Source organism: Coregonus clupeaformis, chromosome 11 (assembly GCF_020615455.1).
Source record: "Coregonus clupeaformis isolate EN_2021a chromosome 11, ASM2061545v1, whole genome shotgun sequence".
NCBI lineage: Eukaryota > Metazoa > Chordata > Actinopteri > Salmoniformes > Salmonidae > Coregonus > Coregonus clupeaformis.
The window spans coordinates 39541290-39556612 of record NC_059202.1 but is presented as its reverse complement, the minus strand read 5'-3'; the positions used below and the strand labels follow the sequence as shown (position 1 = coordinate 39556612).

Here is a 15323-nt window from a genome sequence, read left to right as displayed (position 1 = left end):
CTGAACTCCGGCGTTCGCTGGATTGTGTTACTGTGGCGATGGGAGCTAAGCCTGTATTATGCACCTCTGTGGGGAGCCTCAAATTGCCCCGTGGAGTAGCGGAGACACATACACATACGCACAGCACTTACATAGCCCTTGCGCAAAATTGGACACTTTTGCTAAAGCTATTGCTTTGACTGGGCCATAATTACATGGCATGTGACAGCAGGGGAATATTTCTGAGAGTGATGTGTGTATGAGCATAGGAATGTGAAAGAATGCGTTACCTTTTCTCCAAGGCCTATCCCTCTCTTTTGAAATTAAAGACAGGGTGCAGCATTTTTCACTGAAAGAGCCTTACCCCAGCCTTATGCCTGTGTAGGTTTTTGTGTGTATGTGCATGTATGTGAGAGAGAAATTGTAATGTGTAATTTTCTTTCAGTGCATAGTCTCAAAATCTGTGTGTGTGTGTGTGTCAAAGAGATTACCTGTGTGTGTGTGTGTTTGTGTGTGTGTGTGTGTGTGTGTGTGTGTGTGTGTGTGTGTGTGTGTGTGTGTGTATGTGTATGTGTATGTGTGTGTGTGTGTGTGTGTGTGGTGAAAGGAGGGTGTAATTTAGGAGGTGTCAGTATACAGGGCTGTTACCATGTGCCAGGCTGTTAGGAGCTGTTCAGTGTGTAATAACGGACTGAGATGTACTCACACACTAATGGAAAAGCTGCTTTCCAATCACCCCTGCTCTGCTTTCTTGCCTCACTCTGGCCATGATTTATACACACTTATATCATTAAATAGTGCACTGAGTTTATTGTGTGTACCTGAGAGTGTTTGATCTGTGTTTACTTAATAGAGATCGTTTTGCATTCAGAAGTAAGGATTGTGTCATCAGTAAACTGTATATGATTGTGTCTCAAATCAGTGCACTTCCCCATCCATTGATCAAAGTTAATTGTTTGAATAGATCAAACATACAGTACTGTTGCGACGAGAACCCACAATGGGGGGTAAAGTGGGTGATTGACAACAGACTACCACATTCCAGGCCAAGATTTACACTTCCGTATTTGACGGCACCCCCTTCAAGCCTATCACAAGACAAATACACTGCTCTCCCTTTATAACTCTGAATGGCCTGTGGAGGGCAGGAGACAAGGAGGCGACCGTCTTTTACGACTCACATGTGTCATAAAATAAGTATAATGTAGATTTTGCTGTAACATACAAAGTGTGTAAAGGAACCATGGTCATGTTCGTACAGGCTATGTATTTGATGTTAAAGATGGTGAAACTGTTCTCTGTACAGAAAAAAACATTCTGTGAACACTTATGAGGAAATCTCAAGTTTATCTCATATGGACATTAAATGTGTTGAGTTCTTAGAACCAATGGGGCGTTCCTGTGTCACACTGTCTGGTCATTAGAGCCCACCTTCTGTGAGTCTCCCTATAAATTAGAGAACTTACTAAACAGACTGGAGATCAAGTTCCGCAAGGCGACGCCATGCCCGTTGGACAAATGATCACATCTCCTTGGAAACCATAACACCGATCGAGGAAGCCTTATCCTACTCAGACAGGAGAATCACCCGAGAGGACCCTGCGGAGCGCACTGTTGCTCATTCAAGACCAACAGACTGGGTTCGAAATATATCCCGGGGATCAGAGTAAATAATGAAATCAACTCTAATAGACTTAACTTTCCTGGACTGGGAACTGAGAACAAAGAGAGGAAGACGTGTGTATTACTTATTTGGCTTTTTTCCGGGCCGCTGGCCTTCAGCTCCCATTCTGATGGAATCCCATCCTCCCTATTCTATGAAAGTGGCATTATGTAACGTGGCTGGAAGTTATTGAGTAGTTGTAAGATGGCAGGTCTAATTTACCAACCCCATGATCAATACTGTCTCTGAATTGTCCACATTTGGATGCGAACTGATAGCCTAGCCCACTGGCGATTCCTGGTTGATGAACCTATCATTATAATTTCACGGTTGTGAAAGCCTGTGTTGGTGGAGCCTCTCATATTTCCCTCTCAATTGATAAGACCGTCTTGTCCTCTAAAGTCTTGTGAATAAATATACTGTTGTATTTGCTGAGTTGAGTACGGAAGTTCATTTATAGTGATCTGTGGAGATTCTCACCTCAATAACTGTACTGTATTCCGTTACACACTGCTTCTATTGTATCTGTTAACTATCTCAATTTCCAACTTATTTAGTCTAGTAAATAAAACCTTGAATGAATTATTTGTGGCATTGAGTTCATTTGCAAGTGATTGGGTTCTTGAAGTTTCACAACGACTGTTCAGAATGAGAATATAGTAAATTGACTGTTGATTAAGACTATTGTTGATAAAGGATTAATAGTATAACGGTTAATGATAACTACTGATAGAGTTAATTCAAGGGTCTCTCTATATAATCCTACCCTTATTGGCGCCACTCTTAGATTAATTGGAATAGGATAACCAAATTAATTAAATAAATTAGATCAATTAATTATTCCAGTAATTAATCAGTATATGATCTTGAATATCCATAGCCAAAGTCACAACAGTACTGAATGGCTTATTGCTTCAAGCTTTTGTCTGTCTTAGGCTATTGCGTTCTGTTGACCTGGCTGTGTTCCGTTTGCCCTCTGTGACATTCTGATCACTCCCTGTGGTCTCTAATGAAAGAAAGATTATGTGACATGATGTCATTCCACTGATGAAATCATCTCCTGGCACGGGCTGTCATTAATAAGAGCACCATTACACCGTGTCACGAAGGGATGGAGGACTGAGTGTGAGCAGATTGTCAAGGCATCAGAAGGGAGGGATGGAGGAAGGAGGGAGGGACGGAGGAGGAAAAAGATGCGGCGATTCTGTCAGGGCAGAAGTGCGGAGATGAGGGAGGGAAGAAAGGAGTGAGAAAGGATGGGAGGGAAGGAGGGAGGAAAATAGGGAGGGATGGAGGGAGGAGGATGTCAGAGCAGCGGTGCAGAGATGAAGGAGTGGTGCGCTGCTGATTACTGTCCCCCTGCTCCCTGCCAGCTGACCCATACATCATGTAGTTCCACCTGGCTCCTCTCCTCTGAGCGTCTTCAGTCTCCTCTGTGTGCCACTGGACAGGCACCAGTCCACCAGCCTGATGAAAACATTGCATTTAGTAAACTGTGGGAGCATTGTATTTTATTTATTTCATGACTTTACTTTTTGTATCCTACACACCTGAAAGTTACTGGATGTGTGCACAACACTTCCTAACAAGCCCCAATCCACCTCAAACACAGAACAGCGCATTTTCACTGAAGGCTTACATCTGTCACTAACGCTCTATGCCTCCCCTCTCTCTCTCTCTCTCTCTCTCTCTCTCTCACTCTTTCTCTTCCAACTTCTCTCTATCGATCTCTCTCGCTCTCTCTCTCTGTCTCTGTACTTCTCTCAGGTGTGATGCCGGAGCAGCGTCAGTTTAGGACTCAGTTTGTGTGTAGTGTCGTGGCATCTCATGTTAGCCACCAGCCCTCCACCAGTCTCAGCTTCGTCTGGATCGCTCCCCCGCCCAGCACCGGCTGTGTCAACTTCCTGTAAGTACTGTACCACACATCAGTTGATAGGACTTTTACACATATTTTGACCATATGACAGCTTTATATAGGGCTGACAAAGGCTTCAAGTAGTCTGGCCAAACAGACAGAATAGTATTTTGTTGGTCATGAAATAACTTTTTAATTGAGTTTGTGGAGTTTTAAAACAGTATAGAAACAAAAGGGTACATATCCTTACTACGAGAATCCATGAATAGAATCTATTACCTAATGCATTCCTAAAGTGACCTGCTAACTACAGTGACCTGCTAGCCTCAGTAGCGGGATGGCCCTTCTCTCTCCAGCCATATCCTGTCAGATAGGAAGACAGGCTTATCCTGATCCGACTGCATCATGGGGACAGGAAACAGGGAGGGGACAGAGGACATCAGGGTGTGTGTCAGGATGTGTGAGTGTGTGTTTGACAGCAGTGTTTGTGTGTGTCCTTCCCTGGCCTTACATGGCCTCACAACAGGACAGGTGCAGTGTGTGTTTGTTCCCGCCCGCATCCTGTAGGGGGAGATGGAAAGGTCTCCATCCTTTGATTCAGTGGTCTGGCTGTGTGTGTTTGGCCTAGTTTCCTCATAGATTGTTCCACCATCACCCTTCCTACTGGGACACACCTGCCATATAACAGCTCTGGAATGTTCTGTGTCCCAAATGGCACCCTGTTTTCTATGTAGTGCACTACTTTCGACCAGGGCTCTGGTTAAAAGCAGTGCCTTATACAGTGGGGAAAAAAAGTATTTAGTCAGCCACCAATTGTGCAAGTTCTCCCACTTAAAAAGATGATTGAGGCCTGTAATTTTCATCATAGGTACACGTCAACTATGACAGACAAATTGAGAATTTTTTTTCCAGAAAATCACATTGTAGGATTTCTTATGAATTTATTTGCAAATTATGGTGGAAAAAAAGTATTTGGTCACCTACAAACAAGCACGATTTCTGGCTCTCACAGACCTGTAACTTCTTCTTTAAGAGGCTCCTCTGTCCTCTACTCGCTACCTGTATTAATGGCACCTGTTTTAACTTGTTATCAGTATAAAAGACACCTGTCCACAACCTCAAACAGTCACACTCCAAACTCCACTATGGCCAAGACCAAAGAGCTGCAAAGGACACCAGAAACAAAATTGTAGACCTGCACCAGGCTGGGAAGACTGAATCTGCAATAGGTAAGCAGCTTGGTTTGAAGAAATCAACTGTGGGAGCAATTATTAGGAAATGGAAGACATACAAGACCACTGATAATCTCCCTCGATCTGGGGCTCCACGCAAGATCTCACACTGTGGGGTCAAAATGATCACAAGAACGGTGAGCAAAAATCCCAGAACCACACGGGGGGACCTAGTGAATGACCTGCAGAGAGCTGGGACCAAAGTAACAAAGCCTACCATCAGTAACACACTACGCCGCCAGGGACTTAAATCCTGCAATGCCAGACGTGTCCCTCTGCTTAAGCCAGTACATGTCCAGGCCCGTCTGAAGTTCGCTAGAGTGCATTAGGATGATCCAGAAGAGGATTGGGAGAATGTCATATGGTCAGATGAAACCAAAATAGAACTTTTTGGTAAAAACTCAACTCGTCGTGTTTGGAGGACAAAGAATGCTGAGTTGCATCCAAAGAACACCATACCTACTGTGAAGCATGGGGGTGGAAACATCATGCTTTGGGGCTGTTTTTCTGCGAAGGGACCAGGACGACTGATCCGTGTAAAGGAAAGAATGAATGGGGCCATGTATCGTGAGATTTTGAGTGAAAACCTCCTTCCATCAGCAAGGGCATTGAAGATGTAACGTGGCTGGGTCTTTCAGCATGACAATGATCCCAAACACACCGCCCGGGCAATGAAGGAGTTTCTTCGTAAGAAGCATTTCAAGGTCCTGGAGTGGCCTAGCCAGTCTCCAGATCTCAACCCCCATAGAAAATCTTTGGAGGGGAGTTGAAAGTCTGTGTTGCCCAGCGACAGCCCCAAAACATCACTGCTCTAGAGGAGATCTGCATGGAGGAATGGGCCAAAATACCAGCAACAGTGTGTGAAAACCTTGTGAAGACTTACAGAAAACGTTTGACCTGTGTCATTGCCAACAAAGGGTATATAACAAAGTATTGAGAAGCTTTTGTTATTGACCAAATACTTATTTTCCACCATAATCTGCAAATAAATTCATAAAAAATCCTACAATGTGATTTTCTGGAATTTTCTTTCTCATTTTGTCTGTCATAGTTGACGTGTACCTATGATGAAAATTACAGGCCTCTCTCATCTTTTTAAGTGGGAGAACTTGCACAATTGGTGGCTGACTAAATACTTTTTTTCCCCACTGTATAGGGAATATGGTGCCATTAGGGACACAGACATGGACTCTCTGTCAGAGAGGAATTGATATGCCGTTATATAGCAATAGAGCCATGACAGCAGGATGACAGCAGGGTGATCATAGCTCTACTGGGACTCTGAAAAGTCTGTTAGCCACTAAGAGCTCATGTTAGCTGCTGAGAGGGGCCATTTGACTGTGTTTGTCTCCCCATAACAATGTCTCTCTTACCTCGTTACGATGGGCAGTCTGAGGTACACTGCTGGTCAGGGACAGGGAGGAGAGGTGATTTAGCTGTCTAACTGTGTGCTCTGGACTCTGAGGGGAGTTAGGGGACTGGGCCATGATAGATGCTGTCTGGAGTTAAAGAGCCAGCCCTGATGTCTCACTACCTCCCTCAGTACCTCACTATCTACCTACCACCTAAGACCTGTGGACTAGCTGACATATTTATTTATGCTTGATCGAGCTCACTTCCTCTCTCTTTCCTTTCTTTCTCTCTATCTCTTTCACAATGTTTCTATATCTCGCCCTTTCTCTCTCTTTCTTGCTCTCTTTCTCTCTCTTTCTTTCTCACCTTTTCTCTCGATGTCTGTATAACTACCTCTCCATCTCTTTCTGTCTTCCTCAACTTTTCCATCTGTTTCTGCAACGCTCTGGGAGAATCCGCCCTATCCTCGCCTGCTTTTGAAAAAGGTCAAAGGTAATCGAGGAGCGGCGCCAGGAGAGGAAACGTGGAAACAAATGCGCTTGTATGAAGACTCTCTTTCTCCACTCGTGCGTCATCAGGCGTTTACAGGGGTGGAATCCAAAAATAAATGTGTAAAGTGATGGGGATAAAAACAAATGTAGGTAGTTGTGTAAGACATTTTATAGAGAAAAGGATAAGTAGCATACCGTTTTTAAATGTCAACAGCTAATTCAAAGGGGGTGTGGTAGATTTAAAATCCCTTTAAGAGCAGCGTGCCAGTGGTAGAGATGACAGGCGGGCTTGCAGGAGGCCCTCAGTGTGTCACAATAGCGGCCTGGGGCCCAGCAGGATGACCTTATCAAAGTCAGACAGTCACACTCCAGCAGTCTCCAGACTGCTACACACACACACACACACTCAGGCACTTACCCCTCTGTCTGACCCCTCAGCTCTCTCAGCACCAGACCCGGTTACAGATTACAGCTCCTGTCTCAACCAGCAGCACCCCTACCCCGTGTCTCTGGCATGGGACAGCCCATGTCCAGTGAGCCGAGCAGGGGCAAAGGCAGCAGGCGAGCCCCCTACTCCACAGGCCGGGGCCCAGGGACAATCAGCTCATGTCCCAGACCCCTGAGTTGTCATTTCGGTTGAGATGAGGGAGGTATCAGATATGAGGTGGTCAAACAGGGCACAGCCGCCTGTCATATTGTTTCTGTGTCATCCGCTATAGCACTTCAGACAAAACAGTTTGGATCTGTTTTCTCAGTGTTCATTTTTGGTGTGTCTTGGGTTCTCAATCCATTCCCATCAGAGTTTGGATAACAAAACTTTACTGGACCTATAATGCCTCAATTCGCTGCAAATGTTCACCTCCACCCTTATCCCCTACCCTGCACCACCCTGTCCACAGGTCACTGAGTCTGTCTGTGTCCATGACTGTGTGAATTAAATCCCTGTAATACCTACCCTGTGTCCTTCACAACGGTAGAGCGGAGGTGCCTCTCCCATGCATTACTATGAAGCCAGTAACTTTTTTATGGGCGATATTGTATGAGTGTTCCTGGTGACAGATTGCCATCAGACAGACAGACAGATAGACTGAGTAGTGATGTAGTGTTGTGACATTACCGTGGAGGAAACTCGTTTGCTGTTTGGCTGTAAATTATACAGCTTAGGGAGAGGAGAGGCCTTGGAGACAAGGAGAAGAAGAGAGAGAGAGAGAGAGAGAGAGAGAGAGAGAGAGAGAGAGAGAGAGAGAGAGAGAGAGAGAGAGAGAGAGAGAGAGAGAGAGAGAGAGAGACAGAGACAGAGACAGAGACAGAGACAGTTATACACACACAGAGTAGCCAGTCTGCAACCCAGTCTGCCCCAGGACGTCTGTGTGAATTAGTGTGCGCGTGTGTGCGTACTCAGAGTGTGTAGGAGAAGGTCCAGGGGACCTGTGTGTAAGTGTGTAGGAGAAGGTCCAGGGGACCTGTGTGTAAGTGTGTAGGAGAAGGTCCAGGGGACCTGTGTGTATGTGTGTGCTTTCTCTAATATAAGAGAAAATAAGGCAGGCAACAAAATGCCTGAACTTAACCCTAACCTTAAACATTTAGAGTTAATGCCTGAACTTAACCCTAACCTTAAACATTTAGAGTTAATGTCTGAACTTAACCCTAACCTTAAACATTTAGAGTTAATGCCTGAACTTAACCCTAACCTTAAACATTTAGAGTTCATTCCTGAACTTAACCCTAACCTTAAACATTTAGAGTTAATGCCTGAACTTAACCCTAACCTTAAACATTTAGAGTTAATGCCTGAACTTAACCTTTAACACTTCGAAATTTGACATTTGAGAAACATGGATGAACGTCTAATTCTGACGTGCTACTGTGAGAGCTGGTAGAACAAAATCACTATAAATTCTTCTCATCCTATCTGTGTGGGTTGGGGGTGTTTTTGTGCACACATACACACACAAGCAGGCATCTGCTGGGCTGGATTACAGCATGCGTGCCTTGCTCCCAAAGTGCTCCCCGGGGAGAGGGGTGTGTGCATGCTTGCTTTCATATTAATAAGTGTTCCAATTTAATAGTGTGTCTACCACCTTGTGTGTGTGTGTACATGTTTATGTTTATGCAAAATCAGACACACTTGTAAAATAAAGGAGAAGTAGAACTAGAGGCAAAGGCAGCCACACACACACTAGCAACAAAAAAAATCTCGCTAGATTGATTGCTTTAATTTTACTCCTGCGACTCTTTCATGCTATTGCTTGTGCCTGTAATTTTTTTCCGTTACGACCGCGGAAATGGTTGTAATGACCTGTAAACACACCCCTGTAATGGCTGCAATGGGCTCAATGGAATACATTGTGCGTCTCGACACTTACATGAGATGAAAGATAACTTTATTTTGATGGGTGTTCTTTTTTTGTGGAATTGAACAAAATAATAATTTAATACAGTTTCAATGTTAACAAATTAGATGCACTGAAATGAAAGTTACTTCTGAAAATGAACACTTGGATTATAGTGATATTATGTCTGATCTCGCAAACAATGTAAAGTATATATAGATAGGTGTAACCTAGAGCCAAGCGTGTTGATTTTTTATCCGAGGATATCCTGCTATTGACACAATTGTTGAATTATGCAACAGAACGTGAACACAACAGTAATTAATGAGGCAGTCTAGACAGCGCAGGTTAATGCAGGAAGGCCTAGACAGGAAGTTTTTGTGGTTGAAGTCCTGTCCCACCCTTTTATGTGTATTTATGCAAATGAGGCACATTTAATTTAATTTATTTTAACACAAAATATAAAAGAAATACCTGATACTATTACAAAATATTCTAAGAAAAAAACAGTGACATTTTACAATAAATGGAATACCTGAATTCTCACCAAAATCCCAGTAAAATGTTTTATGTGCTATATTTCAGTCAATACCTGATGGATTTTAACAATTCAACCAGTTTGGAGTATCTTTATCCATTGTCCAACTCTTGCATTTATTAGAATTGTTTTTAAAACCTATTAAAAATGTTGATGACTGTTGCTACACACACACACACACACACACACACACACACACACACACACACACACGCAGGTGTTTGTCTCGTTAGTGCTAATTGAAAAGGAATGGATCCTATTCTGTGCTGATGATGCTGCTGCCATCTGTTCTCTGCTACAGTCTGGGCTGGGCTGTGAGCACGGAGCTGGGTGAAACATGGTACTCTGTCGTTCACTTGGTGAGAGCGTGGTGTTAGGAAAGCCAAGGTTGAGGGTTCAATTCTCTAATTCAAATTACACATCTGGTAGTCAGATTGCCAATATTTGGATCATAATATTTGACAGCAGAATGTTCATGATCTCCTTAAACGGTCAAAGGTTATATAGGTCATTGTGAGAGGCTGACAGGTGGCCTGTTTAACCCTGTGACCTCATCATATCCTGAGGCATTAACCAATCATATTGATTTCCTGCTTGGTTAAGCCAATCAGTCAAGTCCCCCCTGCGGTCAGTTTAACATAAAATCATTAAATATTTACATTAAATCATTAAATGATCTTCCCTCCTCATCATTAAAACACTGTTTAAGTCAAGTCTGTTTGATAGTGCCCTTTGGTGGTATCACAGGTCCACTGCAAACATCAAATGACAAAGGATGAGAAGAGGGAAAAAGAGTGGAAACAAGGCATTGATGTTTAGTGTGTACTGAAATTATGGAGTGATCAAGCTTAAAGAATGTTGTATATATAGCTTTATTGTCTCTGTGTTCATTTTTAACTGTTTCTATTACCTTTCACCTTACAATACTTGCTGTACCTAACCTAATTTCCTTGCCAGATATCTTTCTCCGGTTGCTGTGCTTCCCCCTTCCCCAAGTTATACATACTTATTACGCCTTATTTCCCAAGTAGCCTGACCGCTGAACCCTGACCCCAGACACCATGGCAGTGGCGGTCGGTGCCGTTTAAGATGAGGGAGGACAATGTTATTGTTTTTTTGTAGGAGCATGGCCTTATTTCTATTACAGCGTATTGGATGACTGTCAGTCATATTCCATTCACCCAGTTCAATGTAACAGCGATAGGTTTAGGCTATTACATGATACTAAAATTTTCCCTATACTCATCATCAATCAAATGTATTTATAAAGCCCTTTTTACACCAGCAGATGTCACAAAGTGCTATACAGAAATCATGAGGTTGCTACAACCTAGCCTATGAATGAAAGTTTACAACGTAGGTGCACACAGGTCGAGAGAAGAATTTGAGGTGACAGACAGTGACACATGGACAGACAGTGACACATTCAATACCGCCTTGCACACTTTTGCCTGCATCTAGCTGATATAGGGTGTAATCAATCGTCCAACAGTTGCAAACGTGAGTTTCTATTGGAAAAATTCTGTTATGTTTATCCCTGTTTTGTTCCATTTAAGAAATGTTTTTCAACAGAATCTGTGGAATGAATACACCCCTGATCATGTGTAAACACAGTTCACTTCCATAACAGCCACGTTGTATTCCTTCTCGCATCTATGCACTCTCCTGCTCTCATCTTTTCCCTTCGTCACTTGTGGACGTCAATGCACAACACATCAGCTATGCAAAAAAAACTTTACAAGCCAAACCATATCATAACTGCTACACACAGCCTACATAGTTGTCACCATATTAGCTAAAGTAACGTCATAGTCAACATAGCTAATAGAACTAACGCGTTAGTAAACCTGCTACAATCATGAAGTAACGTTACAGTGTACAGTCAGTAAGCAGTTTAGCACTTACACCAGCGCGCCCCGGTAGCAATACATTTGTAAAACCAAAAGCTTACCTTGACTTGGAAGAGTTCCAGTGTTGTGTTGGATAGTCATAGCTAGCTAACATAGCATCCCTCTGTTTGAGCAGGGTGGTTGAGTAGGCTAAACTAGCTAGCTGCATTTGCTAGCTAAGTAAGTGAAACTGAAAGTGAAAGAAAATTACAATCTCTCTCTATCTGTTTCTTGCTTCTCCTTCATTTTGGAAGAAATTAATTTGTTCAAAACTGTTCAACTATTGTCTTTCTCTCTCTTTGAGTCAATTACTCACAATATTTTATGACTGCACTGCAGTGCTAGCTAGCTGTATCTTATGCATTCAGTACAATATTCATTCTCTGATCCTTTGATTGGGTGGACAACATGTCAGTCCATGCTACAAGAGCTCTGATAGGTTGGAGGATGTCCTCCAGAAGTTTTCATAATTACTGTGTAAGTCTATGGAAGGGGGTGAGAACCATGAGCCTCCTAGGTTTTGTATTGAAGTCAATGTACCCAGAGGAGGACGGAAGGGTTTTTTTCTTCTGAAAATCACTGAGAAGGATGGTCCTCCCCTTCCTTGTTATGATTTAACTGGATAAGAACCCAAATGCAGACCAGTACACCAAGCCAGAGAAGTTTTAACAGGTTTATTTACAATGTTCAAAGTCCAGGTTTCCCAATATAGGGGAAGAGCAAGTCCAGGTTACCGGGAGGGTAACAGATCCAGATCAGGGCAGGTGTGGTACCGTAATGTCCTAGTGTCCGTGGTGAGTCCAAAAGAGAGGTCCGGTAATGGAGAGCAGGATGGTGGTGGCAGGAGTGAAGCGGAGGCAGGAGTCAGGTTCCAAATATATGGTCGTCTTGACTATGATCTGACGATGAGTGGTAAGTTTGACCGGGTCTTAAAGGCTGAGGTGATTATGGTGAATGAGCTGCAGCTGGAACCCTGACTCCCGCACACCAGACTTCACTCCTGCAATCAAGGACAGACAGAGGGGAGGGAGAGAGCAGAGAGAGAGCTACCTAGCAGCAGTAGGCCTAACAGTACCCCCCCTCTACGGACGCCACCTGGCGGCCGACGGGGTTTACTCGGGATGTAACCTATGAAACTCTCGGACCAGAGCAGGATCCACAATTAAGCTCCTGGGCACCCAGGAACGTTCCTCAGGACCATAACCCTCCCAATCCACCAGGTACTGGAAACCACGACCCCGGCGGCGAACATCCAGAAGTCGCCGGACAGTGTAGACCGGACCCCCACCCACGATCCTGGGCGGAGGAGGGGGACGAGAGGGCGGGCACAGAGGGCTAACCGACACAGGCTTAATCTGGGAAACATGAAAGGTGGAATGAACCCGTAGGGAGGCAGGAAGCTGTAGCTTAACCGCGCAGGGGTTAACAATAGACAGTATCTTGAACGGTCCTATAAAACGAGGCGCCATCTTCTTAGACTCCACCTTCAATGGAAGGTCCCGTGACTTCAGCCATACCTCTTGACCAGGAGAGTAACCGGGAGCCTGGGACCGGTGATGGTTGGCTTGCCTCTGCATGTACGCCGAAGCTCGGGACAGAGCTACCCTGGCCTTCCTCCAGACCTTGAAGCAGCGGCGCATGTGGGACTGCACCGAGGGTACCGCCAGTTCCCTCTCTTGAGAAGGGAACAGGGGAGGTTGAAAACCCAGAGCACACAGAAAAGGAGACAAACCAGAGGAAGCGTTAGTCAAGGTGTTATGAGCATATTCCACCCAGGGGAGCATGGAGCTCCATGACCCAGGGTTAGACCCTGTGACACAGCGAAGAGCGGTCTCCATCTCCTGGTTCGCTCTCTCGGCTTGCCCGTTGGTCTGGGGGTGATATCCAGAGGACAGGCTGGATGTAATGCCCAAAGCTTTACAGAAAGCTTTCCACACCTGGGAGACAAACTGGGGACCCCTGTCAGAGACAATATCCGTGGGTAGACCATGAGAGCGGAACACATGTTCAACCAAAATATCAGCCGTCTCTCTGGCAGTGGGCAGTTTAGGTAGGGCCAAAAATGAGCGAACTTAGAAAAACGATCAATCACCGTAAGAATTACAGTCTTTCCAGACGAGGGGGAAGTCCAGTGACAAAATCCATAGCGATATGCGACCAGGGCCGGCTGGGTATAGGTAGAGGTCGTAGATGACCAGCGCTGGCCTGGGTGGAGTTCTTACTTCGTGCACATACCGTACAAGCAGCAATGAAGGCTCGAGTGTCCGCCTCCATCGTGGCCCACCAGAACTTCCGTCGCACAAAGTCAAGGGTCCGCGAAACTCCAGGGTGACAGGTAAGGGGAGACGAGTGAGCCCACTGAAGTACCTGGGAGCGAGCAGACTCAGGGACAAACATCCGGTTAGGAGGACCCCTCCCAGGGTCAGCTTGATGATGTTGAGCCTGTCTAACAATCCCCTCGATGTCACATGTGACGACCGCAATACTGCAGGTAGGAGGCAAAATGGGTTCAGGGTTACTACCAGTATCAACAGCCGAATGAACACGAGACAGGGCGTCAGGCTTGACGTTGCGTGACCCAGGACGGTAAGACAGAGAAAAATTGAATCTCCCAAAAAATAGTGCCCACCTGGCTTGACGGGGTTGAGCTGCTTCGCTGACTGGAGGTAAGCCAGATTCTTATGATCCGTCCAAACGATGAAGGGTTGTTCCGCCTCCAACCAATGTCGCCACTCCTCGAGAGCCAGCTTAACGGCGAGCAGTTCGCGATTGCCAACATCATAATTCCTCTCTGCCTGAGAAAGTTTCCTTGAGAGAAAAGCACAGGGATGCAGTTTGTTATCTTCAGAAGAACGCTGTGACAACACCGCACCTACCCCAGTGTCGGATGCATCCACCTCCACGACAAACTGGCGGTCGGGGTCCGGCTGCATCAGGATGGGAGCCGAGACGAAGCGATGTTTCAGTTCTTCGAACGCTGATTCGGCCCCTTCATTCCAAGCGAACGGTCGTGAGATGGAGGTGAGAGCGGTGAGTGGCGCCGCAATGCGGCTGTAGTCCTTGATGAACCTCCTATAGAAGTTCGCAAACCCCAGAAATCGTTGAAGTTGTTTGCGGGTAGAGGGGGCTGGCCAGTCCGTGACAGCAGAGATCTTAGCTGGGTCCATCCGCAACTCCCCCTGAGCGATGATGTAACCCAAAAAAAGAGGTCTCAGACACATGAAATTCACATTTCTCCATCTTCACAAACAGTTTGTTCTCCAACAACCTTTTCAACACCTGGCGCACATGCAGTTCATGTTCCTGGGAGGACTCTGAGAAAATCAAGATATCATCCAGATAGACAAAAACAAACCCGATTCAACATGTCCCGAAGGACATCATTGACTAGTGCCTGAAAAACAGCAGGGGCATTAGACAACCCAAAAGGCATAACCAGATACTCAAAATGTCCCAAGGGTGTGTTGAAGGCAGTCTTCCATTCATCACCTTTACGAATGCGCACCAGGTGATACGCATTTCGTAGATCCAGTTTCGTAAAGATGGTAGCACCATGAAGGAGGGAAAAGCAGAATTAATCAAAGGCAGAGAATACTTGTTCTTAATGGTGATGTTGTTAAGTCCACGGTAATCAATACAGGGTCTGAGGGTCTTATCCTTCTTAGCAACAAAAAAGAATCCCGCTCCTACAGGTGACGAGGAAGGACGCATAATACCTGCCGCCAAGGAGTCCCGAATGTAGTTCTCCATAGCCTCCGTCTCCGGCCGGGAGAGATTGTACAGGCGACTGCTGGGGAGCGGGGCTCCTGGCTGGAGGTCAATGGCGCAGTCGTAAGGCCAGTGAGGAGGAAGAGAAGTAGCTCTGTGTTTGCAGAAAACGGATGCCAGGTCATGATACACGTCAGGAACATTAGAAAGATCCATGGACTCCAGTGGAGGTCGAGGCACAGTACTGGCAGGAGTCAGAGCAGAACACAAACAATTCACATG

The 15323-nt window shown here is 45.2% G+C and overlaps 1 protein-coding gene across 1 annotated transcript in view; it reads left to right on the top strand.

Annotated features, from left to right (window-relative positions):
* The window catches only part of LOC121577098 (reelin-like), a 248718-nt gene that overhangs the window by 93841 nt on the left and 139554 nt on the right, over nucleotides 1-15323 (top strand). The window contains 1 exon segment of the mRNA XM_041890873.2: nucleotides 3410-3548. Within this exon segment, the coding sequence (XP_041746807.2) occupies nucleotides 3410-3548 (139 nt within the window).